General features: G+C 55.0%; 1 protein-coding gene across 2 annotated transcripts in view; it reads left to right on the top strand.

Moving 5' to 3' along the window:
- The first annotated feature begins 589 nt into the window (after positions 1 to 589).
- ACTN1 (actinin alpha 1) overlaps positions 590 to 20,420 on the top strand; it is a 95,841-nt gene continuing 76,010 nt past the window's right edge. Inside the window, exon 1 of one of the 2 annotated variants that reach the window (XM_022570283.3) lies at positions 590 to 1,062. In XM_022570283.3, the coding sequence (XP_022425991.1) occupies positions 958 to 1,062 (105 nt within the window). In that variant the 5' untranslated portion in view covers positions 590 to 957. The remainder of the gene's footprint in view (positions 1,063 to 20,420) is intronic. The other variant, XM_022570284.3, reaches the window with a different exon arrangement.

Raw genomic sequence — 20,420 nt, 5'->3', positions numbered from 1 at the left:
GGAAAGCTGTGTGGCCTCTGAGCGCAGTTGGCTGGCAAGAAACCTGGCTCCGGGAGGGCAGGGGTCTGCGGGGTCGCGCAGGGCGGGGCGGGGCGGCAGAATCAGGAAATTCCCAGGAAATTCCTTTCCATTCCGGCACTTCCCGCCCCCCTTCCTTGGGTGCCGACCTCTCCGGACCCTGGGAAAGAGAAAATGGAATGCTTTTCGCGTTTCCTAGCATCTGTCCTCCAGCTCCTGGCACTCTGGGGTTTGGAGCGCGCGCGGGATCACAGGACGCCGGCGCGCCGGAGTTCGGGGCCTTCGTGTCGGCGGGGGCAGTGTCCAATCCCCCGGCGGCTCCTGGGGCTCCCGAGCGCGCGCCCGCTCGGTTCCCGAGCTCGGGGAGGCGTCCACCGGCTTCGGTCCCGTTCAGCTTAAGCTGGTGTCACATGAGCCGCGGGGGAGTGGGAACCCGGGGAGTGGGCGGGGGCGTGCGCGCCCGGAGGGGGCCGCCCAGTCCACCTATATGCGCCGCGGCCCGGCTGACGGATGCCAGGAATTCCCAATGAGAGGCGATGGGGGGAAGTTTGGGCAACTCGGCCTGGCCAATGGAGAACCTCGGGAGGGCTCTGCCCCTTCCCCTCGCCCCCGCCCGCCTCTGCTCCCGCAGCGCCAGTGTGTCCGCCTCGCTCAGTGTGCGTGGAGATTAGGTCTGAGCGGCCGCCTGAGGCAGGCAGTCAGCGAGCTCGACCCGCTGCCGCTGCCGCCGCTGCCGCCGCCGCCGCCGCCCCTAGCAGCCGCCTTCGCGAGCAGCGCCGCGGCGGAACCGGGCGCAGGGGAGCTAGCCCGGCCCCGCCAGCCCAGCCCAGCTCAGCCCATCCCCGACTCCCTCCCCACGCCGGGGCAGCAAGCCGCAGCAGCCGCCGCCGGGAGAGAAGGTGGAGGAAGAAATCCAGCCCCTAGCACGCGCTCACCATCATGGACCATTATGATTCCCAGCAAACCAATGACTACATGCAGCCCGAGGAGGACTGGGATCGAGACCTGCTCCTGGACCCAGCCTGGGAGAAGCAGCAGAGAAAGGTCAGCAACCGCCCCAGCCCACCCCAGCCCACCGCAGCCCCCAGCCCCGGGCCACTCCGCCCGCAGGGCTCTGGGCTCCCGGCTGTGAACCGGTTCCAGGCGCGCACGAGCGGGGGCGGGGATGCGCGGCCGCAGCGAGGAGGGGTGTTGGGTTACAGGCGCGGGGCGGAAGGGGGAGCGCCCGGGTCCCAGAGCCCGCGAACGCCGAGGCCAAGCGCGGGGAGGTGGGGCCGCCGGCGGGCAGGTCGCGTTGGGGCGGGCTATCCAGGCCACCCGGCTATACAATCGCACCAGCCCCGGGAGGGCAAGGCGCAGGGGCGGTGCTCGGGAGGCTGGGGCTGAGTCCCCGGCTCGGTGGCTGTTAGCTCCGGATCGATTTTCCCTTCCATTCCCCGCCCCTTGACCGCCTTTCCGTCTGGCGTGCGGTGGCAGCGCGCTTCCTGGGTCGCCTTGGTACCTGGAGGGGACATGCTGCACGGGTCCTCCCAGCCCCTGCCCGCAGGCCGAGGGGGAAGCGGGCGCCAGCGGGATTGGCAGCCTCCTCTGGGTCTGCCTGGAGGTGGACCTGCCAGAATGGGGTTGGGGCCGGGAGAACGCGGGGGCAAACGCGAGCTCCCCAGCGGGCCCTGGGGGGGGGCGGGGTCAGGACGGCAAACCGTTTTATTGCTTAACTCAGTGGTTGGTAGCTGCGAGCGGAGATGGACTTGCGTCTGCGTCCTGCCTCTCCGACCCCCGCTCATTCCCGGGAGATCGCGAATTTGGGCAACTTGATCTGAGTCGAGGGGCTCTAGGGCAAGGCATTGTCTCCGGGGATATTTGGGGTCAGTCACTGGGGCTCCATGCTTAGCCAGCGAGGCGCGTCCCAGGCGCCGCGTGCGAGGGCGCGCTCCGCCACTGGCGCTGGGCTCGGAGCTGGCGATGGGACCCGGGCACAGTGGCCGGTGGCAGGAAGAGTTCACAACCCACTCTTGTTGTGGGGGAGAGGGCGCCCCAGCCCTGTCCCTGTTTCCTGCCTGAGCGGTGAGCTCTTGCCCCAGGCGGCCACGTACCCTGAACACCCCCTCCCCCTCCCCCGCTCCCATCCGGTCCCTCCTTACCCCCCAACCCCCCACCTCCACCCCTCTGCTGATCTGGGAATGGGGGGGGGACAGGATGGCGCGTCCCTCTGGATAGTGCGGTTAGGGCTGGGCTTGAGGGAGAAAGCTCATGTCCAAAAATGGTAACATTCATTCCCTTTTTTAAACTTAAAAGGGGGGGGAGTTTAGGGAGCCGACTGAAGTTTTTTTTCAGCCAAAGGCATCCTGTATTAGCTCACTCAGGAATCCTAAGCCCTGAAACGGCGCCCTTTTACTCACTTCATCAGGCAAGAAGAGGTAATTTAAAACACGCGCACAAAGGGCTTCCCGAAGCCGGGCGACCTGAGCTCCAGGGTCTTGGCTTCTCCTGGACTCAGCCCTCTGTGGCCGCATCCGAGGGTTCCCGGGCTTCGAGCTGACTTCTTTGCCATGTGTGGCAGTTGCTTAAACACCCCTCCCCCTCTTCCTGTCGGCCCCTCTGGGAGAGCTGGGGGAGAGGTGAGTCCTCCCTCACCCGGTTTATCTCCTGGGTCAGTTGGGCTGTTGGTGAAATCGAGAAGGGAGTTATTTGGAGATTCCTATGCGGGAAAGGGTGGGGCTCTTTTTTTTTTCCCCCCCACAAGGTGCAGCTTTCTTGAGAATAGATTTTAAATTGGACGTGAGGAGTGGAATTAGGGATTAGGATGTGGTGGATATCTTGGGATCTTCCATGGGCAGTAGAAGAGGAAAAATTCCTGTTTGCCTAACACCTACTGTGTGCCTGGTGGGGCAGGAGTGACAGGACTGCCCAAGAATTAGGAATTAGGTCCTTTTAAGGACTGTGGGACTAAGCACCGGGCACTGGACCTGCACACAGTACCCATTATTATCAAATGAATGAATGAATATATTAAAAGTAGTTGGGGAGAAAAATTATATAAGTCTCTTTCTCTCCACACACACACACACACACACACACACACACACTCACAGTCAAAAACCCTGACCTGGGTGGTAGTGGGTGTGCACCAGGCTTTTGGGCAGCCAGGTGGGAACAGGGTCACCTGGGAAAGTTGGTTATCTAGGGACAAACTCAACAGTTCCAAGAGCTGGCATTGGCTGATGTGTGCCAGGCACTCTTCTAATCATATATATTGTTTCAGTTGTTACTGCCAACAGCTCTGTGAGCTGGGCACACGTGAGGATGAAGAAATAAGGGGCAGAGGGGGAAGTAACCAGCCCAGCGTCCTGACGGGTGCATGGTGGGGCTGGGATGCCGCCGTGTTCTGGGCAGGCAGCTTCCCCTCACTTGTTCCTTGTTGGTGAGAGAGGCTGGAAAACTGGGTCTGGCATCCAACCCTGCAAAGATCTCGGACCAAGAGGAGCCAACACCTGCTTTGGTGGGTTTGTTTTTTTCCTGCCATTAATTATTACCTCTCAGTTTCTGCACATTTCCCCTAGTTCTCAGAGGGCTGGTGGGGATATAAAGTGGTACAACAAGTGGAGGATCAGACTTAAAGTAACTTGGTGCTTTTGACACCCTCCCTGCTGACCATGGGAGGTGAGGGTTGAGTGGGACCAGAGTTAACGAGTAGACAGAGGCCGACCATTCCAGATGCAGGCCGGAGAGTGAGTCTGGGGGTGAGGGCGGGGAGGAGGAAGACACAGTGCCGTGGGATACAAAGGCCACTGGGTGGGAGGCTGAAGACCCTGTTTTTAGCCCTGGTACAATCAGTGCTATGTGTGAGACTTCGGGCAAGTCATTTTCACTTCTCTGAGCTGTTATTAGAAACTTCAGCACATACTTTTGGAGCACCTACTCTGGGCCAGGCCCAGTTCCAGGTGCTGAGGGTAGAGCAGTGAACTAGACAGGTGAGGTCCCTGTCCTTGTGGCCCTTCCATTCTATTTCCTCCTCTGGCCGTGCGCCTGCCCTGCCCACCCCTCGGGGCTCTTAACAGGCATCAGATTTAATGACTTCATGGGCAAACGGTAAGGCTGATGCAGATGTAGGTAGAAGTTCGTGCAGGCAGCAGGCATGACTCAAGAACCTGCCTCAGGTTGGCCACGGCTTGTCCCTTCAAAGAATGTTTCAGTGCAGAGTTCATCATGCTGGACTCCCTGCCTCCAGACACAAAATGCAGTGGATTGGGGAAGTTTACCGGCGTTCATAGTCTTTCTGATCTTGGAGGCTGAGCGCCAAAGTCACCTTTTCTAGGGGCCCCAGGTTTGAATGCCCATTTTGGGGGGATGACCATAGTCCCCACTTTATTCCCTCATGTGGGTCTCACCCACGCCCTTGTGTGCGCACTCGCATGCATGCCCGGGGTCAGGTGGGCTGGAGAGGGCATAGGTTTTGAGTAGCATCCTGGCTTTACACTTTCAGGCTTGTGGCCCTGGGCAGGTTAACTTAACCTCTCTCAGCCTCCAATACCCCCCTGCTGGGCTGACAGCAGAGAATATGTAAAATGGCAGCTTCTGCTGTTCAATTTTTTTTTAATTAATTAATTAACTTTTATTTTTGGCTGTGTTGGGTCTTTGTTGCTGTGCGTGGGCTTTCTCTAGTTGCGGCGAGCGGGAGCTACTCTTTGTCGCTGTGCGCGGGCTTCTCATTGCAGTGGCTTCTCTTGTTGCGGAGCACAGGCTCTAGGTGCGTGGGCTTCAGTAGTTGTGGCTCGCGGGCTCTAGAGCGCAGGCTCAGTAGTTGTGGCGTACGGGCTTAGTTGCTCTGTGGCATGTGGGATCTTCCCAGACCAGGGCTCGAACCCGTGGTCCCCTGCATTGGCAGGCGGATTCTTAACCACTGCGTCACCGGGGAAGTCCCCCTGCTGTTCAGTTTTATTCTCTCTCTTCCCTCTTAAATCCTAGAGGCTCTGGTTTAATGTGTATTCCCACAGGTGCCAACCCCTGTTTTTTTTTTTTTTTTTTTTAACATGTAGGACCTTAAATAATATTTGTTGAGCTGATGGAAGTTCAAACAGAGAGGCGGCCCTGGCAGGTGAAAGAAGGTGGTTGTAAATAGGCCCAGATGCTGATTCTGTACCCATGTCAAGCCAGGTTGTCGGGATGTGGCAGGAAGAGAGGCCACTTTGTTTACACTTGCTTCTGGACTGTGAGACCATCATCCCAGGAGCTACCAAGGCCACCGATCAAGATGGAGGACTGCAAAGTGGGTGGGTTTACCTGGGGAGGAGTGGGACGTCTGCTTACCCTGAAGGCAGGAGGTTAGGACTTCTAAAGCCAGAGTGATGCCTGGTGGAGATAAGAGGAGAGAATTGGCCATCGACTCCATCCTCATAGCCCCAGTGTTCTCCACTCCTTCCTGCTTCACTCCTGTGCCAGTGTCCATGGGAGCAGGGACCCCGCCTGTCCTGTGCTCTGCCTGTCAGAGAGTCAGGCCTGTTGTGCATGGTCCAGAAATGATGCGAACAATTGGATAAATGGCATCATGCATGGCTCCCAACTCCGGGCCAGGGGGGTGGAGATTGGGATGAAATGCTTTACATTCCAGATAAAACACCCCATCCTGGGGCTGGACCCCAGCTCCAACCTCTGCAGGTGGACATGCTCTTGGGCACACTGGGTTCAAGTCTTGGCCCCTCCACTGACTAGTGGTGTGATCCTGGATGAATCACTTACCTAGCACCTAGCATATAGTGAGTGCTCAACTATTTTGAGGAACCAGATTTGCTATGGCCTTTACCCATGATGCTCTGAGATAAGATGTAGTATATAAACCCATTTCAGAAGGAGACCAGGTTGACTAGAAGGGTGTGGGAGTTGTGTTGTCCTTGACCTTTGACCCCGAAGTCAGCTCTGGCTCATTCAGTGTCACGTGACCTCTCTGGTTGCTCAGTACCTTTACCTATAGAATGGTATAGAATCCCTTGCCTACCCTTTCCCTACTTCCCTGGGTATCCAGGATGAAGAGATGAATGCTGAAGTGCTTAAAAACTTTGTCAGCTGGTTGTAATACAGGTAAAATGACCTCAGAGAATGGATTTCCTCTAAAAGAGACAATTCTAGAATGTCTTCAGCCCTCTCTGATAATTAGCTGAGGCCGTTCTTTGGGTCCGGCCCACACCCCCAGCTGCTTACCCAGCCCTGCTTTGCTCCAGGACCGGTTACAGCTGCTTCCTCTCTGAAACCTGTCCCACATGGGTGCGCTGAGCACAGGTGCCCCACTGGTTGGTGAAGTGATTGACAGAGCCCGAAAGAGAGATAGAAGAGATGGACGAGGCCTAGAGCATCAGGGCTGTGGGTGGAGGCTGCCACCTTCCCTGCCCTGGACAGATAGATGTGAGAGTGCCCGGAGCACAGGGGAAACCAGACTTTCCAGTTCTGAGGAATGATGAGACATTGAGGGCCTGCTGGTCGCTCGAGATGGGCTTGTAGGATCCAGCCTTTTCAAAGGGAAAAGGAGGAAACTCATTTCCTGAAGTCTGACTTCTTGAGGAAGGCTGCCAAGGCTGTGCTCAGTGGGACGGGGCTGGGAGAGGCCCTCACCTCTGGGACCTTCCTTGTGGGGCGGTTCTGTGTGAGGAGGTCAAACTAAATGGGCGTCCTGTCGTTTGGGATTTGTGGTTGGGATTTGGGCCTCCTTTTTCCAGCTTCTCGAGGAAGGCCTGGGGCTGGGCGCCTGGCCAGTGGCCACAAACCACAAACCTGGCTGGAGGACTTGTCACATGAGACCTGGTGCCTCCTGCCCTGCCAGGGTAGGGCGGCCTGAGACAGGACCCAGCCACAGACCTGCTACTGTGTGTCTCTAGGGAAGAGCCGTGTCTCTGCTTCTTACCTTCTAGCCCCTTCACAGTGCGAGAACATGGACCATTTCTCCTGTGGAGTCAATCAGTGAGCGCTGATCGAACCCCTGCTAGGTATCAGATGCTCCACCCATGTGGGCTTGTGGAAATGACAGTTTAGGTGCAGAGGGAACCAGAAAGACAGAAAATCCCACCAGGCCACGCCAGTCACGGCCGGGGGCGTGGCATTGGCCACTGTAGAGCAGGAGCCGCCACTGCTGCCTGAGGTGACAGGAAAGGTCTTGCTGGGAAGCCTCCCCTTTCCCTGGCAGTTAGGTTGTGTGTGTGTGTGTGTGTGTGTGTGTGTGTGTGTGTGTGTGTGTGTGTGTGTGTGTGTGTCTGTGTGTGTGTGTGTGTCTGTGTGTGTCTGTGTCTGTGTGTGTGTGTGTGTGTGTGTGTGTGTACTAGAGGAGAGGGAGACGGCTGGAAGGAGCCCAGGCAGCAGTGAGTCGTCCTGTGGGGCTTCCTGCAGGCCGGGAACACCCTGCCGTTGTTTTCCGTCCTTGTCCTCCTCCCCCCATTCTCTGTGCCCCTCCCGGAGCTGACCTGTCGCCTTCCCGAGAGGCCAGGCTGTTTGTACGGCTCACAGGTTGGGCTCTGGAGCCCCGCACCTCTGCGCAGGTGTGGTGTTAGTTGGGACCAACGCCACCTGAGCTGCCCCCATGTGCGACCCGCCCAAGGTTCTCCTGGGACCTGGTGTGCGTGCGGCCCAGGGCCGTGGTGTCAGGGAGCCTTACCAGGGCCTTGCTTTTATCCCCTTGGAGTGTGGTCAGTGGGCCCACATCACTGCAGGAAGGGCCGCAGGAGCTGGGCTGAGTTACTCACCTGGGGTGCTGGAAGCCCAGTCCAGTCTGGAGCTCCCCAGAGGAGTCTCGGCTAAGAGGCAGCAGGCAGAGGAGCCCCGTAGCCTGGTTCCTTAGTCCTGGTCAGACGGGGTCACCCTGCTGGGACTCGGGATTCAGCCCCGGGTGCTGTCTCCATCGGCCAAGGCAGGGTCCTGCTAAGTTCTAATTGCCCAAAGTGGCCGACGCCAGGCACCTGCGGAGTGGCGGGGACAGGAGACCCTCAGAGCCACACTGGGAGCCCACCTTCCTCTTAACACATGGCCAAGATTGCTCGCTGGTTCTCAGGCCGAGCATCGGGCCCGAGAATCCTCCCACCTCAGCGGGTGGAGGGTAACGGCGTGGAGAGGGCTGGTCAGGCACTCTCCTGATTGTCTTTCCAGTTCTTCCTTCACCCCCCATCACGTCCTGGCTGGGGATTACCTGCAGGATCTTGCCATGCAGGGCAGTGAGTCCCGGGTAGTGACCCTTTGGCCTCAAAGCCACGCGGGCAACACTCACAACCCCCACCTGCCCCTGCCTCGTGCCCTGTTCAGCCACCCCAAATGGTGCAAGGCCTTCGTCCAGCTCCAGCCCCTCCCAGACAAATGAGCAGAAAGTGGCCGTGCCGGCAGCCCGAGAGCTGAGCCAGGAACAGGACTGGATTTTTTTCTTTTTTTTTTTAAGTTGAAGAAATTCTTTTTCTCATAATGATCACAGTGGCTCACCCTTCCGGAGCATGTGCTAAGTATCCAGCCCTGTGCTAAGGAGTCTACGTGCATTAACACATCTAATCCTGCGAGGGGGATACCGTTACCCCGTTTTTCGGATGACAGAACTGCCTTGGAGCAGCCGCATGACTTTTCCAAGATCCTACAGCGAGCGAGAGGTGGAGCAGGGGTCCGTAGCCGGGCAGTGTGGTTCCCGATTTGCCTGCTCAAACTGTGCTCTCCTGCTTATAAACCAAACGCTTGCGAATCTAGGAACAATTTAACCAAAGCCAAACATATACAAAACAAAACCCAGTGATGAAAACGTTCTGGAATTAGATAGCAGTGGGGGTTGCACAGCCTTGCGAATATACTAAAACCCGCTGAACTGTAGGCTTTAAATGGGTGACTTTGATGGTATAAGAATTATATCTCAATTTTTAAAAACCCTCAGAAAATGCTAATATAAGAAGAGAATGACAGTTGCCTGTCATCCCACCTCCTAGAGGTGAGCTCTCTCCATCCTTACTCCTCCTCCTCTCACTTGGGAGCCCACGCAAGGTCAGGGATACAGGCTCACGGTGAGTGAGTGGGAGAAGAGAAGAGTAAAATAATCAAGAAGGGTGGCTTTCATAAAAAGCATCATGTGGCCTTTTTCTTGGAAACTGCTTAAGAATAGATCACCGATAAGAACAGACGAACAGAAGGCTGGGCTGGGGGGAGACGGGTGACCTTCCTCATTTCTCCAAGGCCGAGTCCCATGGCACCTGCCTTGTTGGCCTGGGATTGCTTCTCACCTTGTGCCATCCCCAGGGTTAACAGGGGGGTCCAAGTGGGGCAGCTTCCCCCAGGTCCTGAGGCATGAAGAGGGGAGGGCAGGGCCAGGGTCCTACCCCAGGAGGCAGCTGCCCATTCTCAGAGGTTGCCTAGCAATCATGGGAACAGGTGACTCAGCCCACTACAGAGGCGGGAGGAGAATAAACGGCAGCCAAGGATAGAAATCGGGAGTAGTTGCAGAGATGCTGTTACCCTGGAAACCACCTGCTTGGTCCTTGGCTACAGCGGGCAACTTCTGGGCTGGGATCCACTCTTCACTGAGAGGTTGTGGGGTCCTCTCCAGGCTTGTCACCCACAGTGTCGGGGAGGGGGATGTCAAGAAACCCCTCTTGCACGTGGCCTCTGTGGTGGATGTGTTCTCTGTGGTCTCATTTAACATTCACAACAGCCTTGTAAGGCATGTGGGATGCTCACACTTGATAGATGAAGATCCTGAGCTTAGAGATACAAAATAACAGGCTCACACCAGAAGGCTCACAGTGAGAGGGGCTGGGGATGAAGGTGGTGGTACCCTTGGTGCTTAAAATAAACCTTTCATTTTGGTTTAAAGCATTTCACGTGCCCAGGATGTGGGAGGTCATGTAAACACTATCCACCTTCAGGGAAGGGAAGAGAAGATGAGAGAAGGAAGGCTGGAAAGGAGAGTTGTCTGTTTTATATCCAACAACCAGCCAGTAGTATTTATTAAGAAAGTCTTGGTTCCCCAAATAAGTAAAAAGACTGATATTTCACATGGATTGAAGGTTGCATGGTTTGGATTATCTCAATCTGTCAAAAACCCCTTTGAGAAAGGTACTTTTATTTCCCTTGTTACTACAGATAGGGAGATTGAGGCTCAGAGAGGTTAAGTAACTTGCCCAAGATTGACCAGGTAATAAGCCAGGTTATGAATGAACCCAGGCAGGTTGACCTTGGAACTCCACCCTTAACCATAAGTACAGACTCACCCTTTGTTATTTTGGAGGTTACGTTTTAATTGATACATGGCTGATATAAATGAAATAAGGAACAAGTCAAGATGGAATATAACCAAGTACTCATCGTACGGTTCATGATTTTCAACATTTACGCTCTCACATATGGTTTTTCTCTCCATCATGATGAATAGACTTGTGAGGCCTTATCCGCATTTTATAGACAGAGCAAGTGAGGCTCAGAAAGGGGGAGTGCTTTTACCTCTCACAACCTGAATGGGGTAGAGTTGGTTCTGAATCCAGGTCTTTGAGGGTCTGTGAGGCTAAAGGGGTGGGTGTGGGCCTTTCCGAAATTCCCTTTCTTGGTTGGAAAGGTAGTGGAGGATTCTAGTTGTATTTCTCCCCACTTTTCAGTAGGAGTAGGTGTCAGGAATGGGCTCAGGTCCCCGGTGGCCTCTCCTGGAGCTGCTCCCAGCTTTGGGGACTGGCTCCCCCGCTATGAAATTCAACCACGTCCCCTCCTCTGCTGCTTGGGTTCCTTCAGGTTCACCTGCTCCAGCCGGCCCCTTTGTTTGGTCGCCAGGGGAACCTAGCACCCTTTGAACCAGGTAGCTGAGGCTCAGTGTTTATTTTGGTTTGAGAAGCCTGTGCTTGTGAAACACAAAGGTGGAGGTTCTGGTTTGAGCTTTGAGGCTCTTCAGAAAGCTGATGAGGGAAAGTCTGGGGGCTTAGGCTGGGGTAAGCAGTTTCGGCTTTCAGCGCCGCGGGCCAGGCCAGAGGACAGCCCTGGGGGGAGGACAGTGCCCTTCCTGCCCCCTCTTCCCTCTGAACCTTGCAGCTAAGGGTCTAAATCAAAGGCCCTGAATGGTTCAGCTGAGGGCAGAAAAGTGATGGGGGTGGGGAAGGGAAGGGAGCCTCCTCTACCTTGTGTTTACTGTTCCGTGGTGGTTGGTGCTGTGGAGCGTGGTCGCAGGCCTGTGATTTGAGGCCAGGGCTTACAGGGGAGCGTTTTTTTGGGGCCTGAAATTTTATTTTTTTATTTTTTTTGAGGTACGCGGGCCTCTCACTGTTGTGGCCTCTCCCGTTGCGGAGCACAGGCTCCGGACGCGCAGGCTCAGCGGCCATGGCTCACGGGCCCAGCCGCTCCGCGGCATGTGGGATCCTCCCGGACCGGGGCACGAACCCGTGTCCCCTGCATTGGCAGGCGGACTCTCAACCACTGCGCCACCAGGGAAGCCCTGAAATTTTATTTTTTAAAAGCCATCGGCAAAGCTGATTATAACCGACGGAGCAGTGCTGGGCTCTGTTTTCAAATCATCTGTAGGTGAAATGACACGAGGGGAGGGAGCGGTGAGGTGGGTGGCCCCCTTCAGGCAGGTCTCCTAATGGAACTTGGCTTTCCATCTTGGAAGAGGGGTGGCAGGTCCTGCACGTGGGTGGGAAGGGACTTGTTACTGTCAGACTCTTTCTCCTCATGTCCCATGTGGAAATGTGCACATGTCACAGCCTGTGGTTTGAGGATGGAGAGAGAAGTGGGGCTTTTAATTCTTCTAAGTCCCAAGACCAGGAAATGGGATCACTACCTCCTCCCCCAGTGGGAGGGTCTGGTGGGGACAGGGCCAGTGGCTTTGAGGTCCCGGTCCCGTGTCTGTTTTGACCTCTAGTACTGTGAGTGAGTGAGCGAGGATGTGTGTGGCAGCGTGAATGCAGGCACACGTGTGTGTGTGTGTGTGTGTGTGTGTGTGTGTGTTCATGTGTGTGTGTGTGTCTGGCTCTGAGAAGCTCCGCTGTTGTTTTTGGCCACTGCCTTGACTTTGGCAGGGGAGTGGCCCCCTTTCAAACACCACAGACATCCTCCAGATAATATATAATGGCACTTTCCAGTAGAGTTCCCGATACTTCGGAAAGGCCTTTCTTTCCAGGAACCCAAAGTGCTTTTCCAGACTTGGCCCCGGGAGCTGGGAGATGGAGGAGGTGAGGGAAGTGGGGGCCAGACCCCTGGTTTCCTGCCCTTCCTCCTGGATGCTGTGCTGGCCGGGGCTGTTTGGAGGTATCTTTGCATGCATGAAGTCCTGAGGACGCCCCAAACTCTAGCCCCAAAGAAAGCTACCTATATATATATATATTTTTTTCTAAGTCGTGCAGTGGTAAATTGAGTTTCATTGTATATAATCAGCTTTTTAAAAATTAAGGAATCCCACACTGGGGTTTCACTTCTCTGGGCCTGTCTGGAACCCCCTTAATGGGCTGCTTGGTGCAGGCAGTGAGGCCATATTGGGGCCCAGGGGTGCCCGGCTAGGGGACCTGCCCCCAGTCCCTTTCCATGGAAGCTTCTGGTTCAGGACAAAGCCAGCTCAGGCCCACCTTGTGGCCCAGGGAGTATGTCTGGAATTATATACCGCGGACCACCTACCCCCTCCCCCAAGCATGAGGCAAGCTGGTGCTGTGCTCTGGGCCAGGCACGCTTCTGAGTGTTTCACAGATATTAATTCGTTTAATCCTCACAACACCTGTGAGATGATTTGGCTGGGGGTAAGGAAATTTAGAAAGGACTGCAAAGGCTCAGGTGGTTACAGCCGTGATTTCTACATTTTCTGCTCTGAGGCCAGTTCACAGAGACGATGAACATTCCAGATTTGAGGTCGCGGTGCTTTTCTCCCCAGTCCCATTCCTGCCCCTCAGTGGAACTGACCGCTGTCCAGTTTGGTGTTTCCATTCCTAAACATCTATTTGTACGCTTCCTGCCTGTGTAGTTGTCCGTGTGACAGATGGTGTCACACACAGCGTGTCGCCATGCACACCTCCCTTTCTGCTCTCATTTGTCCCGCACCCCACATGGCAGGAGCTCCGACCCCTCTGGCGTGGATGAGACGGCTGACGCCTGGAGGGGCTGGAGGACTTGGGGGATTTGCGCGGGTCACACAGCAGCTTACAGGTGGCAGGTGGGACCGGAAGCTGGGCTTCTTGCCTCTGCGGGTGGCTCTTTGTGCTCACCTGCAGCTCCCTGCCCCATCAGAGTTCAAAGACTCGCTGGTATTTGGTGAGGGAGGGCAGGAGCAGTCAGTTTCTTATTTTCTTTCCTCCCACATGTGCTTTTGACACCTGGTTCTCGTCCCCTGGGGCACTTGTACCCTTGTCTGCTGCCCTCCTCCTAGGGCTCGAGAGTCAGGTTCCTAGGGACTCCCACCACATTGCCATTCTTTTCTCCTCCCAGGAGAGAGCCCTTCTGCTTTTATTGTTCCTTGATGAAGCAAATATGCAATGACAGAAAGCTACTGTGAATTTGGGAATGCTTCTAGATGAATGTGTGTTGTATGTCTCACAGTGGCTTCTTGCAACATTTGGAAGTTAGCTGTTATCTGCACATAGAGTTTTGGAAGAGGCGGGAGGTGGGAAGCCGTGGCTGAGCGTGTCTTGCCTGGATCCCAGGGGCAGCCAGTGGGATTCCAGTTATGTCTCCCTGTCCCCGCTTGGTTTCCTGGCTCCGGCCCTTTCTTCCTAATCCCGTGGCTCTCAGTCACTCAGCCCTTGCATTGCTCACTTAGCGCCTAGGTAGAGGATGGGCTGGAGAGAGCTGGAAAGGACAGCCGTGTTGGCAGCCCTCACCGCACTTGCGTAGGGCCCTGTTGTGAAACTCTTGGCTCTGAGGACATTTGGAGGGTTCTCAGGGGATGTCATTCATCTGTGACTGACTCGGGACTCCTTGGATGAGTGAAGGTGGGTTTGTGGGGTCTCCTGGGGCCTCCTAGTAAGGGGTCCATTACTTGGGGCTCCTGAAGGCTGTGCCACTGGGATCCAGACACTCATGCCACCTCATCCCAGAGCCTTGAAGCCTAGAAGGATAGGGGTGGTTTGTGGAGTAGAGCAGTGGTTCTCAAACTTGAATGTGCATCAGAATCACCTGGAGGGCTTGTTAAAACACAGGTTGCAGGGCCCCATCCTCAGTGTTGGTCATTCAGTGGGTCTGGGGTGGGGCCTGAGAATTTGCATTTTTAAGAAGTGAGATGACACTCTAAAGTTACTGGCAGAGGGGGTAGATGTAGGCAGGGGTGAAGAATTGGGGCTGTTTTTGCAATCTACTGTAGAGGTCTTGAACACAAAACGTCTACCTAGCGTCTCCTCTCCCTTCCCCCAAAATAAACACCATGTCTTTCTCTGGGAGGCCCAGGCTTGGGGAGGGAGATGTGCTTCTGCACCCCAAGAAAGGGTGACTCTTCAGGAGCCTCCTGCCGGCACATAGTAGGTACTCACCAAATATTGGATGGACGGTGACAGTGGGTACATTTCAAGGGGGTGCGGTAGCCACAGTCCAGCAGGAGACGTCTGCAGATGCCGAGGTGCTGGGTGTGATGACCTCTCAAGTCACCAAGGGTCACTCCAGTGATGGGGCTGAAGCAGGGCGCAGAGCAGGGCTGGCTCCCAGGACTCAGAAGTGTGGCCTGGGGTCAAGAGGAGGCCCGAGCTGGGGAAGCGCCCTTTTGCTCGGGATGGGGTCTGAGACTGCCACGCTGCTGCTTGGCACCCCCTCCCCGGGTGTCCTATTGCGGGGAGGCGGGAACCAGCGCAGGGCTCCAGCTCCCTGTTAGGTGGTCCAGCTGCCTTTCTTCCTCTTTTGGCCAGCGGCTCCCTTCGGATTCCCCTCCCGAGGAGCTGGCCTTGCTGACACATCCCTCCACTCCCTGCCCTATTGCATTTGGCTGAGGCCTCTACTTCAGAAATTCTTAGGGAGTTTCCGGTCCTGTTGTGTGGGTTTGTGGGCCTCAAAGGAAGTAAAATCTGGGCCTCAGTTTTCCTTCTCCTTCCAGGCCCAGAGCCAAGGGTTCTCTCAGTTATCGGACATCAGCAGCCTGCTGTCTTTGGGCTCGACCTCCTGGGGGTGTGGAAGCAGACAGAACCCTGGGCTCTCCAGCTCACCAGGATATGGGGTTCAGCAAGACCTTGGTCCACCTGCCTTGTGCTTCCTCTCAGTTGGGACCTTGGCAGGTGGCATTTAGGAGAGGAATAGGTATGGAGAGACTGTCCCTTTTTTGGCACCATTAGGCCAGAGAGCTGCTTGGGAGGACCCTGCCCCCTTTCCTCAGAACAGGGAGCACGGTTGTACATGATGTACCGAGGCCTCGGGAGACCTGAGGTCTCCTCTTAGGGCTTCCTGTGGCTACTGTATGATGCTGGTAAGTCACACCTGATCATTACCTACAAAGTGAGGGGGCTGGGTTATAGGATGACGGTGATGCTCTGCTGTAAATGTCTTGCTTGGATTATCACATGGAGATGATCTCCAGGGTCTGGGTCAGTACCACTATGCTGTGTTCTCGTCCTCTTTGGGGGGATTACTCAGCAGAGTCTAGCACTTCTTGAGGTGACCTTGAGGTTGATCCCTGGGCTTCCCAATCTGGCCCTGAAGATAACCTGCTAATACACAGTCTCTTATCTTTCAGAGTCTTATATGTTCTCAGCTTTCAGTAATTTGTTCCCACCCTCTAGGGAGGGCATGGGTGGGGCCAGGTGAATGAGCTTCCCTTATGGACCCACAATGCTCTGTGTCTTGGGCCCTGCATGGACTCTCTTACTCTGGAAATGCCTGCTTGGGGTGTGGCCGAGTGGAAAGCCAGGTGCCTGGGGAGGGGAGAGTGGAGAGCCCTGTTTGGGTTGGCGATGGGCCCCTTAGCTTTGCCTTGTAGCCTGGATGCTCCAGGTGTGGTCTGGGGGTGGGGATACTGGGGTTAGCTCTGGAGGGATGGGGAGAGCATCTCTGCCCACTGCAAGGTAGATGGTTCATAATCAGTCCTTTGTGTAGGCTTGGCTGACCCACTGCCTGGTGTGAGGGAGGCGGCCTGCCTGTGGGTTCAGTGGGTAGGAGAAACTCCTGCCGGAGCAAGGGTACCTGCCCAAGGGACTGGTGTCAATGGGCGGCCTTGTTTTGCACTTTGTTTACTCCCAGAACCTGGCTCTATCCTTTCCCTTGTAGCAGTTTGAAGAAATCAATTCATGGAATGCCTGACCAGAAGGGACCTATACTGTTACCTGACCTTCCCCCCATTAGATGAAGAGACTGAGGTCCATAGTGGCGATCTGACTTGTCCAAGGACACACTGCCAGGAGTTCATTCCTTGTGGGGCTGGTTTTAGTAAAGAATTTATTCTGGGTACATATAAATCATCTGAAGTCATCCTTGCCGGTGGGCTCCAGAACACTTGCTGACAGATAGGCGGGGTGAGCCTCTGTGCTCTGAAGGCAGATGGAGCTGCTGGAGTTCTGGCTGGTGTGTGGGTGGTCAAGTTCAGGTGAATTTCACACATGCTTGGCAGCTGTGCTCTGCCAGGCTGGAGGTGGTGATGGACAGACGGGTGGGCCCTGTGCATGGCTGCCCTTACACTCAGATGTTCCTGGCACTGGCTTCTGATTTTGCCGTTAAGGAGGGGAGCAAGAAAGGAGTCAGAGGGACAGGTGCTGGTGGCACTAGTGGTCCTGGTCCTGATATTAACACTTAGTGTCGCATGCCCAGCCCTGTGCTAAGCCCGTTACACGTATTATATCAATGAATCATCATAACCACCCCATAAAATCTAGGTCCTCATACATTTTCATCTTCACTTTACAGAAGCGCTTGAGCATTATCGCGATTAAATAATTTGCCCCAAGCCATCAACTCCCGGGCTCTGGCCTGTGAACCCAGGGCTGCTAGGCCAGAGCCTGCGCTCCTACCCAGCGCCCTGGCTGTCTCCTCTCTGCCAGGACAAGCTGCCTGATGGCAAGTCAGCCCTGACTGGAGAAGGGAAGCCCCTCGCCAGAGAAGGAGCTGGGTCTCCACCCTCCCTGGGCCCCAAATACCTCTCTCCTGACACACACATTCCTGCGCATTCCTGAGGAACCAGGAAGTGGCCGTCTCTCTGGTCCCCGACGCTGCAGGTCCCAGCACTGTGTCAAGCAGTGCAGGTGGCTGGGGGGCGCTCAGGGCCAGATGGGGGCTTTTTATGTCCCCTCCATACTCCTTTGCCCTCCTCCTTTCTTCTCCTTGTCTGTTCTCTTTCCCTCCTGCCCCACAGTGGCACCCCAGACACTGGCCACCCCTGAGGATGGCCTTGGGAGGTGAGGCTTGGCCAGGCCTCACCGCTGGGGGAGTGGGGGCGGCTTTCTTTGCCTTCCTGTGGGGCGCAGGTGCTGGTTGCCGGCTGTGTCAACGTTGGGCTGCTCCTGTGTCCGTAGAGGTGCTCCAGGCAACCACCCTCTGAAATAGCCGCGCTTGTGTTTCCCCGTCTTTGTTGCAGCTCCTGTACTGGCTGTTTCTCATCCTCGATCATATTTCCTCCCCACAACAAGGTAGGAGGTATCAGCCCTATTTGCAGGTGAGGGAATCAAAACCCCGCCAACTCAGAGAATGCGCTGAGGCTAGTATACGGCAGATTGAGGTTAATGCCCAGGTCTGTGGGCCAAAGTGCCCCCATCTGCTATAGCCCAGTGTGCGCAGAAAGTGGCAGCTGGACAGAATCCCCCCCAAACAACAGCAAAACACTTCCCAGCCCGGCTATAGCATCCTGGGCCCAGGTGGGCTGGGGTATCTCCCTGATGAAGGTGCCTTGCTGGCCTCCTCTGAGAGAAGAGGGCAGATGGAAAGCATTTACAGGCTTGTGGGCACCTCTTACTCACTAAGCTGCGGCTGGGGCATTGCTCAGAAAAGCTCATTCAAGAGAATACATGATGCATGGGCAGCCAGAAGCCAGTCAGAGCCTGTCCTTTGTGTCTGGCCTTGTTCTGTGATTCCTTCTTTTCAGAGAGTTTCAGTGCCCACTGTCGTCGGGACCTGTTAATAGGGGTTATGGGAGCCTGGTGAATAATAATAATAAATAATAATAATACTGTAAGAGCTGTATGCACTGACTCTTCTAATGCTGTGTGCCTGGCACTGTCCTTAACTTTTTACATGTAAGCACTGGGACAAGGACTTTCCATGTACTAACCCATATATCCCTCACAACAACCCTGTGAGGTGGGCATTAGTATCCCCATTTTACAGATTGGAAAACTGAGGCCCAGAGAGGTTTAGTTATTCACCCAAGGCCCTACGGCTAGCCAGTGGCAGAACTAGGATTTGAATCCAAGGATTTCCAGTCAGTAAGACCATGCATGATTCCTTGGAGGTCAGGGACCTCCTTATGGCTTTTATTTCTATCCCCAAAGCTGGCCTAGCACTGGATACTGAGTGGGCTCTAGGAAAAGTTGCAATGATAGAATGTAGGGCATTTGCATCCTGCCCTTTGAGAGGAAGTTGCCTTTAAGTTGCAGGGATCTTTTTTTTTTTTTTTTACAGTACGTGGGCCTCTCACTGTTGTGGCCTCTCCCGTTGCGGAGCACAGGCTCCGGACGCGCAGGCTCAGCGGCCATGGCTCACGGGCCTAGCCGCTCCACGGCATGCGGGATCTTCCCGGACCGGGGCACGGACCGAGGCACGAACCTGCGTCCGCTGCATCGGCAGGTGGACTCTCAACCATTGCGCCATCAGGAAGCCCAAGTTGCAGGGATCTTGGCATGGGCTCCTATGGGGGTGTAAGATGGGCAGCAGCCCTGAGGCCCACCCTGGGGCTCCTGCAGCCACGTACTGAAATGGGGGGAGCGCTGTGTATGGGGAGACTTCAAGTGCAGATGGAGTCGGCAAGCCTGGGAAGAAAAGCCCAGGAGACACGGGGCCTAGAAGCCCCTCATTAGCTATTTGTTCCTTTAGGGAGGTCTCCCCTGTCTTCCTGTCATAAGTGACATTAGGTGTTTAACTCCCAGGGAGGGATAAGATAGCAAATAATTTAGAATTTAATAAAGTTATCAATTCATACAAGTTGGGGGCAGGGGTTGTTTCTTATTTCTCTTTATCCATGATGCCTGGCATGTGGTAGGCACTTAAGGAATGTTAGTTGCATGAATGAATGAATTAAAAAAAAACCCTTATTATGGAAAATTCAAGCACAGGAGTAGAGAGTAAGTATAATGAATCCCCATATACCCATTACCCGGCTTCAACAATTAGCAGCGGAACCTGTCGTATGTAGCCATCTGGGATACTTTACAGTGAGATTAGCATGCTAGGATGAACTGCTGAGACCTTCTCAAGTGGGGAGGGACAAATGGAGATGAAATGGTGCCCTTGTGACGCCGCTGTGCCAGGTACGCTGCAGGTGCTTATTTGAAGGTTTGACCTGACTGCACTTGATAACTGGACCAGGTGGCCTTGGGCTCCAGCCCCAGGGTGGGAGGAAAGTTTCTGAAGGATGAGTTCAGCAGATCCATGAGATGCTCAAACATGTACGCTGGGGCTAAAGGCACTGTGGCCAACGATAGTTCATCCACTCAGTTCACATTTATTGTGGATCTCTCTTAAACATTCAAATGTTTAAAAAGTACAGAATAGTAAAACAAATACCCAGGCGCTTGCCACCCAGATGTAAGAAATACTAAGCATTCACTCTTCTCAGATTAGGGCCAGATGATGCAGGATGTCTGCCTCTGAAGAGGCCAGTGGGGGAGAGACCCATGAGCTAGCATTTCCCTGTCATGTTCAACGATGTCACAGCCCATATAGTGAAGGGAGCCCAAGGAAGGCCCCAGGCCACCTTGGAGGAGACTGGTGTAAGACCTCCTGGAGGAGGTGATAATGTGAGCTAAAATTTAAATCTAGAGTATGTAAGAGTGAGTCAGGCAAGGGGGTGGTGGCGAAGAGTGGGCCAGGCGGGCCAGGCCGTGTGTGACCAAAGGCTTGAGACAGTGAGTGTCAAGTTCTGGGAAGGGAGGGGCCGGGGATGAGTGTGAAGGAGGGGAGGGGAGGGGCGGAGAGGAAGAGGCCCGAGGCTGGGTGACACTGGTGAGTATAGGGGGAGTTGGACTGTGGGGCAGTAGCAGGCCCTGGGCCTGTCTGCACTGCACACTGCACACTGAGAGGATTAGAGACCAACATAATCCCCTGTGGAGTCTGGGGAAGGGTGGGAACTGCGGCAGAGGAATATTTGAAGGAACCTGGCTGTTGAGAGAAGCTCCAGGCTGGAAGAGTGGCTGTGCTGGACTTGCTATGTTCAGGGGCCCCAAGGGCTCGGAGAAGCAGGCCTTGGGGGAGGTTGAGTGGAAATGGAGTCTAGCTCAGAATTTCTAATAGTCAGACTTTCCAAAGAAGGAATGAACTGTTAGGTTGGGAGTTACCTGGTCTTAAATGTGTTTAGGTAGACCTGAGATGTTGAAACG

This window comes from Delphinapterus leucas, chromosome 2 (genome assembly GCF_059928025.1).
Source record: "Delphinapterus leucas isolate spDelLeu-1000000601 "Yukka" chromosome 2, BTC_Dleu_Yukka2, whole genome shotgun sequence".
Taxonomy (NCBI): domain Eukaryota; kingdom Metazoa; phylum Chordata; class Mammalia; order Artiodactyla; family Monodontidae; genus Delphinapterus; species Delphinapterus leucas.
This window is presented reverse-complemented; position numbering and strand designations above follow the sequence as displayed.